Source organism: Manis pentadactyla, chromosome 15, assembly GCF_030020395.1.
Source record: "Manis pentadactyla isolate mManPen7 chromosome 15, mManPen7.hap1, whole genome shotgun sequence".
NCBI classification, from domain to species: Eukaryota; Metazoa; Chordata; class Mammalia; order Pholidota; family Manidae; genus Manis; species Manis pentadactyla.
This window is the reverse complement of record NC_080033.1, coordinates 42,299,768-42,314,668: the sequence shown is the minus strand read 5'-3', so window position 1 is coordinate 42,314,668 and position 14,901 is coordinate 42,299,768. Positions and strand designations below refer to the sequence as shown.

Sequence of the window (14,901 nt, the reverse complement as noted above, 5' to 3'; positions counted from 1 at the left end):
TTGATCCAGATCAGACTAACCCAGACCTCCTCCACATCCTCCCCTGAGAAGGAATCTGGGGAGATAGATTTAACCAATCTCCCTGAAAAAGAATTCAAAACAAAAGTCATAACCATGCTGATGGACTTGCAGAGAAATATGCAAGAGCTAAGGAGGGAGAATACAGAAATGAAACAATCTCTGGAAGGACTTAAGAGCAGACTGGATGAGGTGCAAGAGGCCGTTAATGGAATAGAAATCAGAGAATAGGAACGCAGAAAAGCTGACGCAGAGAGAGAGATAAAAGGATCACCAGGAATGAAAGAATATTAAGAGAACTGTGTGACCAATCGAAATGACACAATATTCACATTATAGGAGTACCAGAAGAAGAAGAGATAAAAAAATATCCCTGAAGACATAATTGCTGAAAACTTCCCCACACTGGGGGAGGAAATGGCCTCTCAGACCACAGAGGCACACAGAAATCCCATGACAAGGGACCCAAGGAGGGCAACACAAAGACACATAATAATTAAAATGGCAGATATCAAAGACAAGGACAGAGTATTAAAGGCAGCCAGAGAGAAAAAAATGGTCACCTACAAAGGAATACCCATCAGGCTACTATCAGACTTCTCAACAGAAACCTTACAGGCCAGAAGAGAATGGCATGATATATTTAATGCAATGAAACAGAAGGGCCTTGAACCAAGAATACTGTATCCAGCACTATTATCACTTAAATATGAAGGAGGGATGAAACAATTCCCAGACAAGCAAAAAAGGAAGAAATTTGCCTCCCACAAACCACCTCTACAGGGTATCTTAGAGGGATTGCTCTAGATAGGAGCACTCCTAAGAAGAGCACAGAACAAAACACCTAACATATGAAGAACGGAGGAGGAGGAATAAGGGAGAGAAATAAAGAATCATCAGACAGTGTTTATATCAGAGCTGTTTATAATAGCTCAATAAGTGAGTTAACTTAGACAGTCAGATAGTAAAGAAGCTAACCTTGAACCTTTGGTAACCACAAACTTAAAGCCTGCAATGGCAATAAGTACATATCTTTCAATAACCACCCTAAATGTAAATGGACTGAATGCAGCAATCAAAAGACACAGAGTTAATAGAATGGATAAAAAAGCAAGACCCATCTATATGCTGCTTACAAGAGACTCACCTCAAACCCAAAGACATGCACAGATTAAAAGTCAAGGGATGGAAAAAGATATTTCATGGAAACAACAGGGAGAAAAAAGTAGGTGTTGCAATACTAGTATCAGACAAAATAGACTTCAAAACAAAGAAAGTAACAAGAGATAAAGAAGGAGATTACATAATGACAAAGGGCTCAGTCCAACAAGAGGACATAACCATTATAAATATATATGCACCCCATACAGGAGCACCAACATATGTGAAACAAATACTAACAGAATAAAGGAGGAAATAGAATGCAATGCATTCATTTTGGGAGACATCAACATACTGTTCACTCCAAAGGACAGATCCAATGGACAGATAATAAGTAAGGACACAGAGGCACTGAACAACACACTAGAACAGATGGACCTAATAGACATCTACAGAACTCTACATCCAAAAGCAACAGGATACATATTCTCAAGTGCACATGGAACATTCTCCAGAACAGACCACATACTAGGTCACAAAAAGAGCCTCAGTAAATTCCAAAAGATTGAAATACTACCAACCAACTTTTCAGACCACAAAGATATAAAACTAGAAATAAACTGTACAAAGAAAGCAAAAAGGCTCACAAACACACGGAGGCTTGACATCATGCTCCTAAATAATCAATGCATCAACGACCAAATTAGAATGGAGATCCAGCAATATGGAAACAAATGACAACAACACGAAGCGCCAACTTCTGTGGGACATAGCAAAAGCAATCTTAAGAGGAAAGTATATAGCAATCCAGGCATATTTAAAGAAGGAAGAACAATCCCAAATGAATAGTTTAATGTCACAATTATCGAAAGTGGAAAAAGAAGAACAAATGAGGCCTAAGGTCAGCAGAAGGAGGGACATAATAAAGATCAGAAGAAATAAATAAAATTGGAAGAATAAAACAATAGAAAAAAATCAATGAAACCAAGAGCTGGTTCTTCGAGAGAATAAACAAAATAGATAAGCCTCTAGCCAGACTATTATTAAGAGAAAAAGAGAGTCAACACACATCAACAGAATCAGAAACGAGAAAGGAAAAATCATGGCGTACCCCACAGAAATACAAAGAATTATTAGAGACTACTATGAAAACCTATATGCTAACAAGCTGGAAAACCTAGGAGAAATGGACAACTTCCTAGAAAAATACAACCTTCCAAGACTGACCCAGAAAGAAACAGAAAATATAACCAGACCAATTACCAGGAACAAAATTGAAGAGATAATCAAAAAACTGCCCAAGAACAAAACCCCTGGGCCAGACGGACTTACCTTGGAATTTTATCAGACATACAGAGAAGACATAATACCCATTCTCCTTAAAGTTTTCCAAAAAATAGAAGAGGAGGAAATACTCCCAAACTCATTCTATAAAGCCAACATCACCCTAATACCAAAACCAGGCAAAGACCCCACCAAAAAAGAAAACTACCGACCAATATCCCTGATGAACATAGATGCAAAAATACTCAACAAAATATTAGCAAACCGAATTCAAAAATACATCAAAAGGATCATACACCATGACCAAGTGGGATTCATCCCAGGGATGCAAGGATGGTACAACATTTGAAAATCCATCAACATCATCCACCACATCAACAAAAAGGACAAAAACCACATGATCATCTCCATAGATGCTGAAAAAGCATTTGACAAAATTCAACATCCATTCATGATAAAAACTCTCAACCAAATGGGTATAGAGGGCAAGTACCTCAACATAATAAAGGCCATATATGATAAACCCACAGCCAACATCATACTGAACAGTGAGAAGCTGAAAGCTTTTCCTCTGAGATTGGGAAAAAGACAGGGATGCCCACTCTCCTCACTTTTATTCAACATAGTACTGGAGGTCCTAGCCACGGCAATTAGACAAAACAAAGAAATACAAGGAATACAGATTGGTAAAGAAGAAGTTAAACAGTAACTATTTGCACATGACATGATGTTGTACATAAAAAATCCTAAAGACTCCACACCAAAACTACTAGAACTAATATCTGAATTCAGCAAAGTTGCAGGATACAAAATTAACACACAGAAATCTGTGGCTTTCCTATACACTAACAATGAACTAATAATAGAAAGAGAAATCAGGAAAACAATTCCATTCGCAATAGCATCAAAAAGAATAAAATACTTAGGAATAAACGTAACCAAGGAAGTGAAAGACCTATACCCTGAAAACTATAAGACACTCTTAAGAGAAATTAAAGAGGTCACTAACAAATGGCATCCCATGCTCCTGGCTAGGAAGAATTAATATTGTCAAAATGGCCATCCTGCCCAAAACAATATACAGATTCGATGCAATCCCTATCAAATCACCAACAGCATTCTTCAATGAACTGGAACAAATAGTTCAACAATTCATATGGAAACACCAAAGACCCCGAATAGCCAAAGCAATCCTGAGAAAGAAGAATAAAGTGGGGGGGATCTCACTCCCCAACTTCAGGCTCTACTACAAAGCCACAGTAATCAAGACAATTTGGTACTGGCACAAGAACAGAGCCATAGACCAATGGATCAGACTAGAGACTCCAAACATTAACCCAAACATATATGGTCAATTAATATTTGATAAAGGAGCCATGGACATACAATGGAGAAATGACAGTCTCTTCAACAGATGGTGCTGGCAAAACTGGACAGCTACATGCAAGAGAATCAAACTGGATCACTGTCTAACCCCATACACAAGAGTAAATTCAAAGTGGATCAAAGACCTGAATGTAAGTCATGAAACCATAAAGCTCTTAGAAAAAAACAAAGGCAAAAATCTCTGAAGACATAAACATGAGTGACCTCTTCTTGAACATAGCTCCCCAGGCAAGGGAAACAAAAGCAAAAATGAACAAGTGGGACTATATCAAGCTGAAAATCTTCTGTACAGCAAAGGACACCATCAGTAGAACAAAAAGGCATCCTACAGTATGGGAGAATATATTCATACATGACATATCCAATAAGGGGTTGACATCCAAAATATATAAAGAGCTCACGCACCTCAACAAACAAAAAGCAAATAATCCAATTAAAAAATGGGTACAGGATCTGAAGAGACAGTTCTCCAAAGAAGAAATTCAGATGGCCAACAGGCACATGAAAAGATGCTCCACATCGCTAATCATCAGATAAATGCAAATTAAAACCGCAATGAGATACCATCTCACACCAGTTAGGATGGCCAACATCCAAAAGGCAGACAACAACAAATGTTGGCAAGGATGTGGAGAAAGGGAAACCCTCCTACACTGCTGGTGGGAATGTAAACTAGTCCAATCATTGTGGAAAGCAGTATAGAGGTTCCTCAAAAAACTCAAAATAGAAATACCATTTGACCCAGGAATTCCACTTCTAGGAATTTACCCTAAGACTGCAGGAGCCCAGTTTGAAAAAGACAGATGCACCCCTATGTTTATCACAGCACTATTCCTAATAGCCAAGAAATGGAAGCAACCTAAGTGTCCATCAGTAGATGAATGGATAAAGAAGATGTGGTACATATACACAATGGAATATTATTCAGCCATAAGAAGAAAAGAAATCCTACCATTTGCAACAACATGGATGGAGCTAGAGGGTATTATGCTCAGTGAAATAAGCCAGGTGGAGAAGGACAAGTACCAAATGATTTCACTCATCTATGGAGTATAAGAACAAAGAAAAACTGAAGGAACAAAACAGCAGCAGAGTCACAGAACCCAAGAATGGACTAACAGTTACCAAAGGGAAAGGGACTGGGGAGGATGGGTGGGAAGGGAGGGAATAAGGGTGGGGAAAAAGAAAGGGGGCATTACGATTAGCATGTATAGTGTTGTGGGGGCTTATGGGGAGGGCTGTGCAACACAGAGAAGACAGGTGGTGATTCTATAGCATCTTGCTACGCTGATGGATAGTGACTGTAGTGGGGGGGGGGACTTGGTGAGGGGGGGAGCCTGGTAAACATAGTGTTCTTCATGTAATTGTAGATTAAGGAAAGCAAAAAAAAAGTAATCACTTTTCTAAATATGTAAGTGTTAGTTCTTTTTATATATATCCTAAATCAAGCACCACTTGACTAAAACCCCTACACCCTTTCTCAGTTAAAAGCTTGGAGAATTGTAATCTAGGCCTCTTTCAACTTTCCATTTGTTTCTTCAACTTTCTCTCCTGATATTCATACATCTCTTCCTTCCCCTTGCAGGGGAAGAAGCATGCCTTTCTCAGGTATAAGACAAACCTTCCCTTCTTTGAACCCACTAATGCCTACTTTTTCTGAAAGCTTATTTTATTAATTATCTTTTTCTTGGGCCAGAATATCTTATTCTCCATTAGATTCTTCACCTTAATTTAAAAAAATGGACTAATTCAAACAAAAAAAAATCTCCTTGCAATGTTTTTATAACTTTCAAGGCTTTTCCAACTTGGTATCTGTTGTGCTCCTCTTTCTCATGACCAACTTGTTCCTCAGTTTCCCACAGTCCATTCCTGCTCCAGCCTACTGAAGGGATTCTAAGATCACTACTAACTCTTTAGTTGTCAAATTAAGCTGACCTTTCTCATTCATCATTTCAGTAGGCACTCAATAAAAATGTTTTAAGACCTATTAAGTTTTAAGCATTCAGCCATTTTCCCAATAAATATTTATCAAGTAGTTATATACCAAAGTACCATGATGGTTCAAAGAGGAGTAAGACAGACGGTTCCTGTCCTCAAGGTATACATAATATAGAACTTACCTACTATAAGAAAATAATTTTAAAGATGAGATACTTGTTTAAAATAGTTCATAGCTTACAATAAGAAATACATTTTCAACTATTCAAGGAGAATTCTTTGAGCAAGTCCCATGTCTCTCTCTGAAGAGATGACCTTTTGGCTGACTATGTACCTTACAGAAGTCACTTACCTTTGTGACAGTTTCAAAAAGGTACCTTAATGCATATGGTAAGGAGTAAGTAATTACAATGATTAAAACTTATTTTTGCATATGAAAGCACTATTGGAATGTGATACATTATTTAAGAGAAAAAAGCTTTCATTATCTGCATAGCAAACTTCATTATAATCAGATCAACAAAATGATTTGAAAATACTTTCACTGTAATAAATTTTAGCTATAATAATAAAATGACCTTCTTAGGCATTACCACTTTTTGAAATACCATTCTATTTTGTTAAGAACTTCTCATGGCTTTCTCTACTAATGTGAATGAAATGCCTAATATTAACCTCTTTTCTTGCACAAACATCAATCTGCAATCCCTGCCCCAGCTCAGTTTTTGATGTCCCTAATCTAGATTCACTTTTCCTAAGCAGGCGCTGATCTTACACAAGTATATCACACTAGCTAGGTCAGTCTTATCACAAACCATACTATTTTTCTGACATCAATCCCTGGTTTATGCTTTTCCCTGTTCCTCTTCCAGCTCTCCCACCAATGTCATTGTCCAGAAACACCATAATCTAATCTTCTCTTATAAATCCTGTTCAATTCTGCCTCTTCCAGAGGACTTTGCCTGAGTTTCCAGACTGCAGTGATTTCCCTCTTCTCCAATATTTATTAACTATAATGTGCTGTGTACAAAAACACATTGTCTACTATTTTAACTAAGTAGGTCTTAGTCTACCAAGCAAATGAAAGGCAAAGACAGTTTTTACATTTCTTCTACTTTCCCTTTAATGCTATCCCTGAGCTATATAAAAAAGTACTTAATGTAATTATCTATGGAAAACCATCTCTACACACCAAAGTTTACATTTATAAAAGCACCCTATTCAGCCATTTATAAACATATCCTATTTGGCCAATTATATACTACCTTGACTTATTTCTGAGAGTGATTTCTATGATTTAAACTAGAATCCAAAATGAAAAATTTAATCTATTCTACTCTATAAAGTCTGTGTTTTGTTCTTAGATATAATTTTTAACAGTATTAAAAATAGTTTCTTTCTATTGGTGTCATACAATTAGTTTTTCTTAAATCATCAAAAACAAAACAAAGCAAAAACAGAGGTATTATTAAGCCCATTTTATAACTGAGATCAGACTGAGTAAGTCAGGTTTTCTTAAATCATCAAAAACAAAAACATGGAAGTATTATTAAGCATATTTTATAACTGAGATCAGATATAAGCCACTGTTCTAGTTTCATAATAGTTCATAAATGACAGGAGTCAACCCCAGATTGTATGGCTCTATAATCCTTTACTATTCCAGGTAGTTTCTGGAATGTGCTCTTTAGTTTTGTCCTGTTATAATTTATGCTATTTTGTTATCTTTTAGATTATATTCAGTATCTTTACTCAGAGCTTTTAGATAAAATTCAGAGGGTACCCATATGAACATTAAAAGGGCTTGGGCTTTTGAATATTAACAATAACAATGAACAACAACAGCGCTTGTTTAGCATCTTATTCTAAAACCTATGAGTACCTAATTTTAACATCTGTTTAGCATCTAACTATGTGCCAAATTCCATACTAGCCACTTTACATATACTATTTAACCCACCTAACCATGTTACATCTCTCCTCCTCCCAACCCCTCATTTTACAAACAAGAACAGTAAGACTCAAAAACGTTGACAGAGTTCCTAACAGTCATGTAGGAAGACAGATCTAGATGTCACATTTGCAATTATGATGGATGATATATAATGCTTAGATAGTAACTCTCTAGTTTTAATGTTTGAGACTTCTAAAATATTTTATATAGCTGCAAATTAGTGTTTTAATTACTACTGATAACTATTAAAAACAGTATTATTTACCAAAGAATTACTTATAGGTGAAAGCTGTATAGTCTTCAGCTGGGATAGTAATAAAATGTTCAGATGACAGAAGTATCAAATCCTGTTTTATGCTTAAGTTACTAGGGTATGAGCAGGTATCACTAATCTCACTTAGGCTGGGCAAAAAAGCCCAGAGTTTATCTTTCCATCTGTTTCTATTTTCTTGTGATGAAAAGAGCTTCTTGAACAACACTGCCATTGTAAAGCACAATTTGGGGGATTTATACTTTGGTGTAAGTATGGCTGATTCATATTTCAACTGCAATCCATACATGTCTGAAAGTCCAGTAATTACAGAATTATACTGAATGGCTAATGAATCCTTAGAGACCATAGTAATGCTGATAACCCTAATTAATTTATAATTTAACCTAAAACTTAAAGTGATAAGAGCAGCAATTGAAAAGAGCAGTCAATTAAACACTTATAATAAAGCATAATCTTCCCAAATTATAAGAATTCTACACATGCACAACAGTTTTGAAATGTTTCCAGGTATTCCATGGGAACCAGATTTAGTAGAATTCTTAAACACAGTACTTAGCCTGAAACTTAGTCCTTAGGAAATTGAAGATAAAAAGGAAATGCAAGTCATTCACTTGCTTTAATTGAAAAACTGCATTTTTTAATATTAGTATGCTGTCGTTCACACACTGAGACTCAGTTGCATCTTGAGTAAAATTCTCAATTCTTGACAACCACTTTAAAAGCGTCAAATTAAAGCAAAACTAGACCAAGATAACACAAACCAAACATCTTATGGATTCCTCAGGTGTACAGAACATACAACATGTGACACCAATTTGGTACTTAATAAATTCTTGATTCAAATTGTCAAAAGGTTAGAAGAGATAGATAGTCCCAAGGGGAGATATGATGATCGCTTTCCAAATGTTAAGATGATCATGTAGACATTGGGATAGGTTCATTCTGTGATGCTTTTAAAAAAAGAACATCAATCACTGAGAAGAACCAACTGCAGGCAAAATTTGCTTTCAAATAGAAGGAATTTTGTGTTAATTAGAGCTGCCCAACAATAAAAAGAACTGTTTAAGGTAGTAACAATCTTTTTCCTGTAAGTATTTCATGAGAATGAAAGATTTTTTTTCAGGGATTAGCCATAAACAATTCCTACATCCTGTGTATGCCTGGACTATATTATCTCTATTTTTTCTAAAATGGCTCATTTTAATTATACTGTACTCATCAGCATTAGTGACTTAAGTGTTTATCTTTAAATTCATAAGCTGCTGTCAAAATGAAGTGCTATTTGAACTTTTATCTGTAAAGCTTCCTGATATTTCCACTCAAATATTCAAGTCCTCAGGGCGGAGCCAAGATGGCGGTGTGAGTAGAGCAGCGGAAATCTTCCAAAACCATATATATTTTTGAAAATACAACAAATACAACTATCCCTAAAAGAGAGACCAGAAGATACAGGACAACATCCAGGCTACATCCACACCTGCGAGAACCCAGCATATCGCGAAAGGGGGTAAGATACAAGCCCCAGCCCCGCGGGACCCGAGAGCCCTCACCCCAGCTCCTGGTGGGAGGAGAGGAGTCGGAGCAGGGAGGGAGAGGGAGCCCAAGACTGCCAAATACCCAGCCCTAGCCATCAGCACTGGCAGCACAGACACACAGTGCGTGGGGGTGCTGAATACTAGGGAAATGGGACAGTAAAATTTGCAAGTAGGTTCCCGCAGCCGGCGCACCTGGGACAAAGAAAAGCGAGTGCTTTTTGAAAGTCTTAAAGGGACAGGGACCCCACCGCTGGATGGAAACGTCCAGCTGAACACTTAGCCTAGCAGGTGAGAACCCCAGGGGACTCTGGGCACCCAAACCCCCTGGGCGGCAGCGCCGCTTGGAGGCCCCTCATGGCAACAAACAGCCTCCTGCCCATTTCCCCTCCGACATGGCTCCACCATAGTGGAGCAGCAGCCTGAGGCTGGCCATGCCCACAGCAGCAGAGCAGAGCTTCTTTCAAAGCAGCCAGGCAAGAATTAGAAACCCCATCTGCCCAGCACCATGTCTAGGTGTCACCGTTCTCCCAGGAGAGGAAGGCCACAAACCAGCAAGAAGGGATGTTCTCTCAGCTGACACACGCACCAGCTCCCCACACCTACCTCTATCACCATGAAAAGGCAGAAGAATTTGATCCAGACTAACCCAGACATCCTCCCCTGAGAAGGAATCTGGGGAGATAGACCTAACCAATCTCCCTGAAAAATAATTCAAAATAAAGGTCATAATCATGCTGATGGGTCTTCAGAGAAATATGCAAGAGCTAAGGAGAAATTTTACAGAAATAAAACAATCTCTGGAAGGACTTAAGAGCAGACTGGATGAGGTACAAGAGGCCATTAATGGAATAGAAATCAGAGAACAGGAACGCAGAGAAGCTGACGCAGAGAGAGATAAAAGGATCTCCAGAAATCAAACAATATTAAGAGAACTGTGTGACCAATCCAAACGGAACAATATTCGTATTATAGGGGTACCAGAAGAAAGAAAGAGACAAAAAGGGATAGAAAGTGTATTTGAAGGAATAATTGCTGAAAACTTCCCCAAACTGGGGGAGGAAATAGTTGCTCAGACTACAGAAGCACACAGAACTCCCCAACAGAAGGGACCCAAAGAGGACAACACCAAGACACATAATAATTAAATGGCAAAGATCAAGAAGAAGGGCAGAGTTTTAAAGGCAGCTAGAGAGAGGAAAAAGGTCACCTACAGAGGAAAACCCATCAGGCTATCATCAGACTTCCCAACAGAAACCTTACAGGCCAGACGAGAATGGCATGATAAATTTAATGCAGTGAAACAGAAGGGCCTTAAACCAAGGATACTGTATCCAGCATGATTATCATTTAAATATGAAGGAAAAAAAATATGAAAGAGGTATTAAACAATTCCCAGAGACAAGCAAAGTTGAGGGAATTTGCCTCCCACAAACCACCTCTACAGGGTATTTCAGAGGGACTGCTCTAGATGGGAGCACTCCTAAGGCTAAATAGATGTCACCAGAGAAAATAAAATCATAGCAAAGAAAGCAGACCAAAGAAATTCTAACTAAAGGCAAAAAATAAAATCAACTACCCACAAAAGCAGTTAAAGGAAACCAAATATTCAAGTCCTCAAAATGAAATTGCCCGCTGTGCTGTAAAATGTCCTTTTAAAAGTTCCAATAAATATTTACTAAGATTTAAAATTACAGTGATTACAGACTTAAGGGAGTTTCCAACATGAAAGGACAAATGAGTTTTTATTACATGAATAGATAAAAGAGGATTTGGAAATGACAGAGAATATTCATGCGAAGGCAATGACTGCTGGCACATTTACCCAGTACAGGCCCGGATCTCGGGAAACTGGCGAGGCCGGTGTCAGATGCGCTCTGCAGCTCCCGCAACCGCGCGAGGTACTGCTGCTGCCCCAGGGCGCTGTCCTCGCCATCACACGGTCTTTTCTGAGCAAGCCCCTGCTTCTGAAATGTCAGCTTCAAACCACCTTCCTGTCATACAAATACCGTTATCAAGAAAGAAATGATTAAAAAAAAACGATTGCAGGACATTAAGAGAATTTCTTACTTAGATATAGTTAAGTAAATACCCTGAAATATCAATCAAGTTCTCTTCTTGTTCATCAATGAGTTGAACAAATTTTAATCAATTTCTATGACCATTAAATTTTCTATATCTTAAAAGAAAAAAATACAGGTGCTATATACTTTTCTGACCAAAATGAAGTTTTTCATGAGACTAGTACATTGTTACACTATTGGCGTTAGATGTATCTCTATGTACATTATTCACACAACATTTTAAAGGACATTATCCACTTTTAGACACCGAGTAGTCAATTTAGCTTCAAATGAATACTGACAAATGAAATGTTACTGATACCAGGGCATGCTGAATGTTTAAAACAGAAAGTGCACTGACATAGCATTTAAATGTTATATAAAAGAACCCAAACAATTAGAATTTGTCAGACTGTTTAAGAAAGAATCTTGATCAGCAGAAGGACTATTTTCAGAAGTATAGGTAGAGACATGTATTTAATGATGATCCTTCTAGTAGAAAATTCAAGTTTAAGAACCTGGATATCAAAAAGAAAACAATCCAAATACCAGAAAACAAGTATGTGAAGAGTAAGAGTAAGAGTAAGAGCAGGCAGCCATCTGCAGGAAAAGCATGCTGCACACCGCAATCGCAATCAGGTCCTAGGGCAATAAAAATAAACATACGTCTTTGATTTTCACTGTAAACTCCTTTTCTCGTACATGCTTCTTCACCTTTGACATCTGTGCTGACTGATCGTGTTCTTCTTTAACACCGGCACCTGGAGGAGTAGGTACACTAGGTTCATTATATTCTGTAGCTGCACCAGGGCTGTCCAGCAGTTTTGTGGTATAGAAAGAAGCCACTGTGTTGGTATCGTAACTTCTTCTAGCTGAGGGCCACTTCCCTTTCAGAACTGTTTGACAAATACTGTCCAGACGGTTGATCATCACGCGATCCTGGAAAAGCATGCAACAGTGAACTGTAATTTTAATAATTAGGCCAGACCTTTGGATATCAAATGGCTCAGAGCCTTGATGCATTTTACCCAGGTACACCAGATGTGTTTGGAAAGTACGCAGTCTCACACACACATTACAATTCGGTAAGAAGTCATTCAAGAACAAATTCCTGTTGGTGAAGGTGAACAATATTACACTATGAAGACCATTTTATATTCTTTTAATGATAAAAGTAATACAGGGGGGTGGAGCCAAGATGGTGGCATGAGTAGAGCAGTGGAAATCTCCTCCCAAAACCATATATATTTTTGAAAATACAACAAATACAACTATTCCTAGAGAGACTAGAAGACACAGGACAACAGCCAGACTACATCCACACCTGCAAGAACCCAGCGTCTTGCAAAGGGGTAAGATACAAGCCGTGGCCCAGCGGGACACAAGCGCACCCCTCACCCTGCTCCCAGTGGGAGGAGAGGAGTCGGAGCAGGGAGGGAGAGGGAGCACAGGACTGCAAAATAGCCAGCCCTAGCCATCCGCATTGGAGTGCAGACACACAGTGCATGGTGTGCTGGATGCTGGGGAAACAGGACGGTAAGATCTGTGAGCGGGTCACCGCAACCAGCACCCATGGACAAAGGAAAGTGAGTGCCCTTTGAAAATCTTAAAGGGACAGGGTACTCACAGCTGGAAGAAGGGCCCTGGTGCAATCAGCCCAGTTACTGGGAATCCTGGGGAACTCCAGGCGCACCAACTCCCTGGGCGGCAGTGCAGCTTGGAGGACTCTTACAGTGATAAACAGCATCCCGCCTGTACCCCCTCTGGAGCAACTCTGCCATGGAGGCAGTGGCCACGCCCACAGCATCTGGGAAGCGCTTCTTCCACAGTGACTGGGCAAGAATCAGACACCCCGTCTGCGTGCAGCTGCCCAGCACAAGCCATTGGGGGTCGCTGTTCTCCCAGGAGAGGAAGGCCACAAACCAGCAAGAAGGGACATTCTCCCAGCCGACACATGCACCAGCTCCACACAACTACCTCTATCGCCATGAAAAGGCAGAAGAATTTGATCCAGACCAGACTAACCCAGACATCTTCCCTTGAGAAGGAATATGGGGAGATAGACCTAACCAATCTCCCTGAAAAATAATTCAAAATAAAGGACATAACCATGCTGATGGATCTTCAGAGAAATATGCAAGAGCTAAGGGATGAAGTGCAAGAGGCCGTTAATGGAATAGAAATCAAAGAACAGGAACTCAGAGAAGCTGATGCAGAGAGAGATAAAAGGATCTCCAGAAATCAAACAATATTAAGAGAACTGTGTGACCAATCCAAGGAACACTACCCGCATTATAGGGGTACCAGAAGAAGAAAAGAGAGAAAAAGGGATGGAAAAGTGTATTTGAAGAAATAATTGCTGAAAAGTTCCCCAAACTGGGGGAGGAAATAGTTGCTCAGACTATGGAGGCACACAGAACTCCCAAGAGACGGGACCTAAAGAGGACAACACCAAGACACATAATAATTAAAATGGCAAAGACCAAGGACAAGGACAGAGTATTAAGGGCAGCCAGAGAGAGAAATAAGGTCACCTACAAAGGAAAACCCATCAGGCTATCACCAGACTTCTCAACAGAAACCTTACAGGCCAGAAGAGAATGACATGATATATTTAATGCAATGTAACAGAAGGGCCTTGAAACAAGGACACTGTATCCAGCATTATTATCATTTAAATATGAAGGAGGGATTAAACAATTCCCAGACAAGCAAAAGTTGAAGGAATTTGCCTCCCACAAATCACCTCTACAGGGTATTTTAGAGGGACTGCTCTGGATGGGAGCACTCCTAAGACTAAATAGATGTCACCAGAGAAAATAAAATCACAGCAAAGAAAGCAGACCAACCAAATACTAAATAAAGGCAAAAAATTACATCAACTAACTACAAAAGCAGTTAAAGAAAACACAAAAGAGCACAGAATAAAACACCCAACATATAAAGAATGGAGGAGGAGGAGTAAGAAGGGAGAGAAATAAAGAATCACCAGACAGTGTTTATAATAGCTCAACAAGCGAGTTAGACAGTAAGATAGTAAAGAAGCTAACCTTGAACCTTTGGTAATCACAAACTTAAAGCCTGCAATGGCAATAAGTACATATCTTTCAATAACCACCCTAAATGTAAATGGACTGAATGCACCAATCAAAAGACACAGAGTTAATAGAATGGATAAAAAAGCAAGACCCATCTATATGCTACTTACAAGAGAGTCACCTCAAACCCAAAGACATGCACAGACTAAAAGTCAAGGGATGAAAAAAGATATTTCATGCAAACAACAGGGAGAAAAAAGCAGGTGCTGCAGTACTAGTATCAGACAAAATAGACTTCAAAACAAAGAAAGTA

The 14,901-nt window shown here is 38.9% G+C and overlaps 1 protein-coding gene across 12 annotated transcripts in view; it reads right to left on the bottom strand.

The window, feature by feature from the left end:
* LOC118926497 (chromodomain-helicase-DNA-binding protein 9) overlaps window positions 1-14,901 on the bottom strand; it is a 293,397-nt gene that overhangs the window by 12,674 nt on the left and 265,822 nt on the right. For 9 of the 12 annotated variants that reach the window (XM_057493237.1, XM_057493239.1, XM_057493238.1 and 6 more), the window contains 2 exons: window positions 12,217-12,489; window positions 11,313-11,481 (listed from right to left, as the gene is read on the bottom strand). In XM_057493237.1, the coding sequence (XP_057349220.1) occupies window positions 11,313-11,481; window positions 12,217-12,489 (442 nt within the window). The remainder of the gene's footprint in view (window positions 1-11,312; window positions 11,482-12,216; window positions 12,490-14,901) is intronic. The other 3 variants (XM_057493241.1, XM_057493242.1, XM_057493244.1) reach the window with 1 other exon arrangement.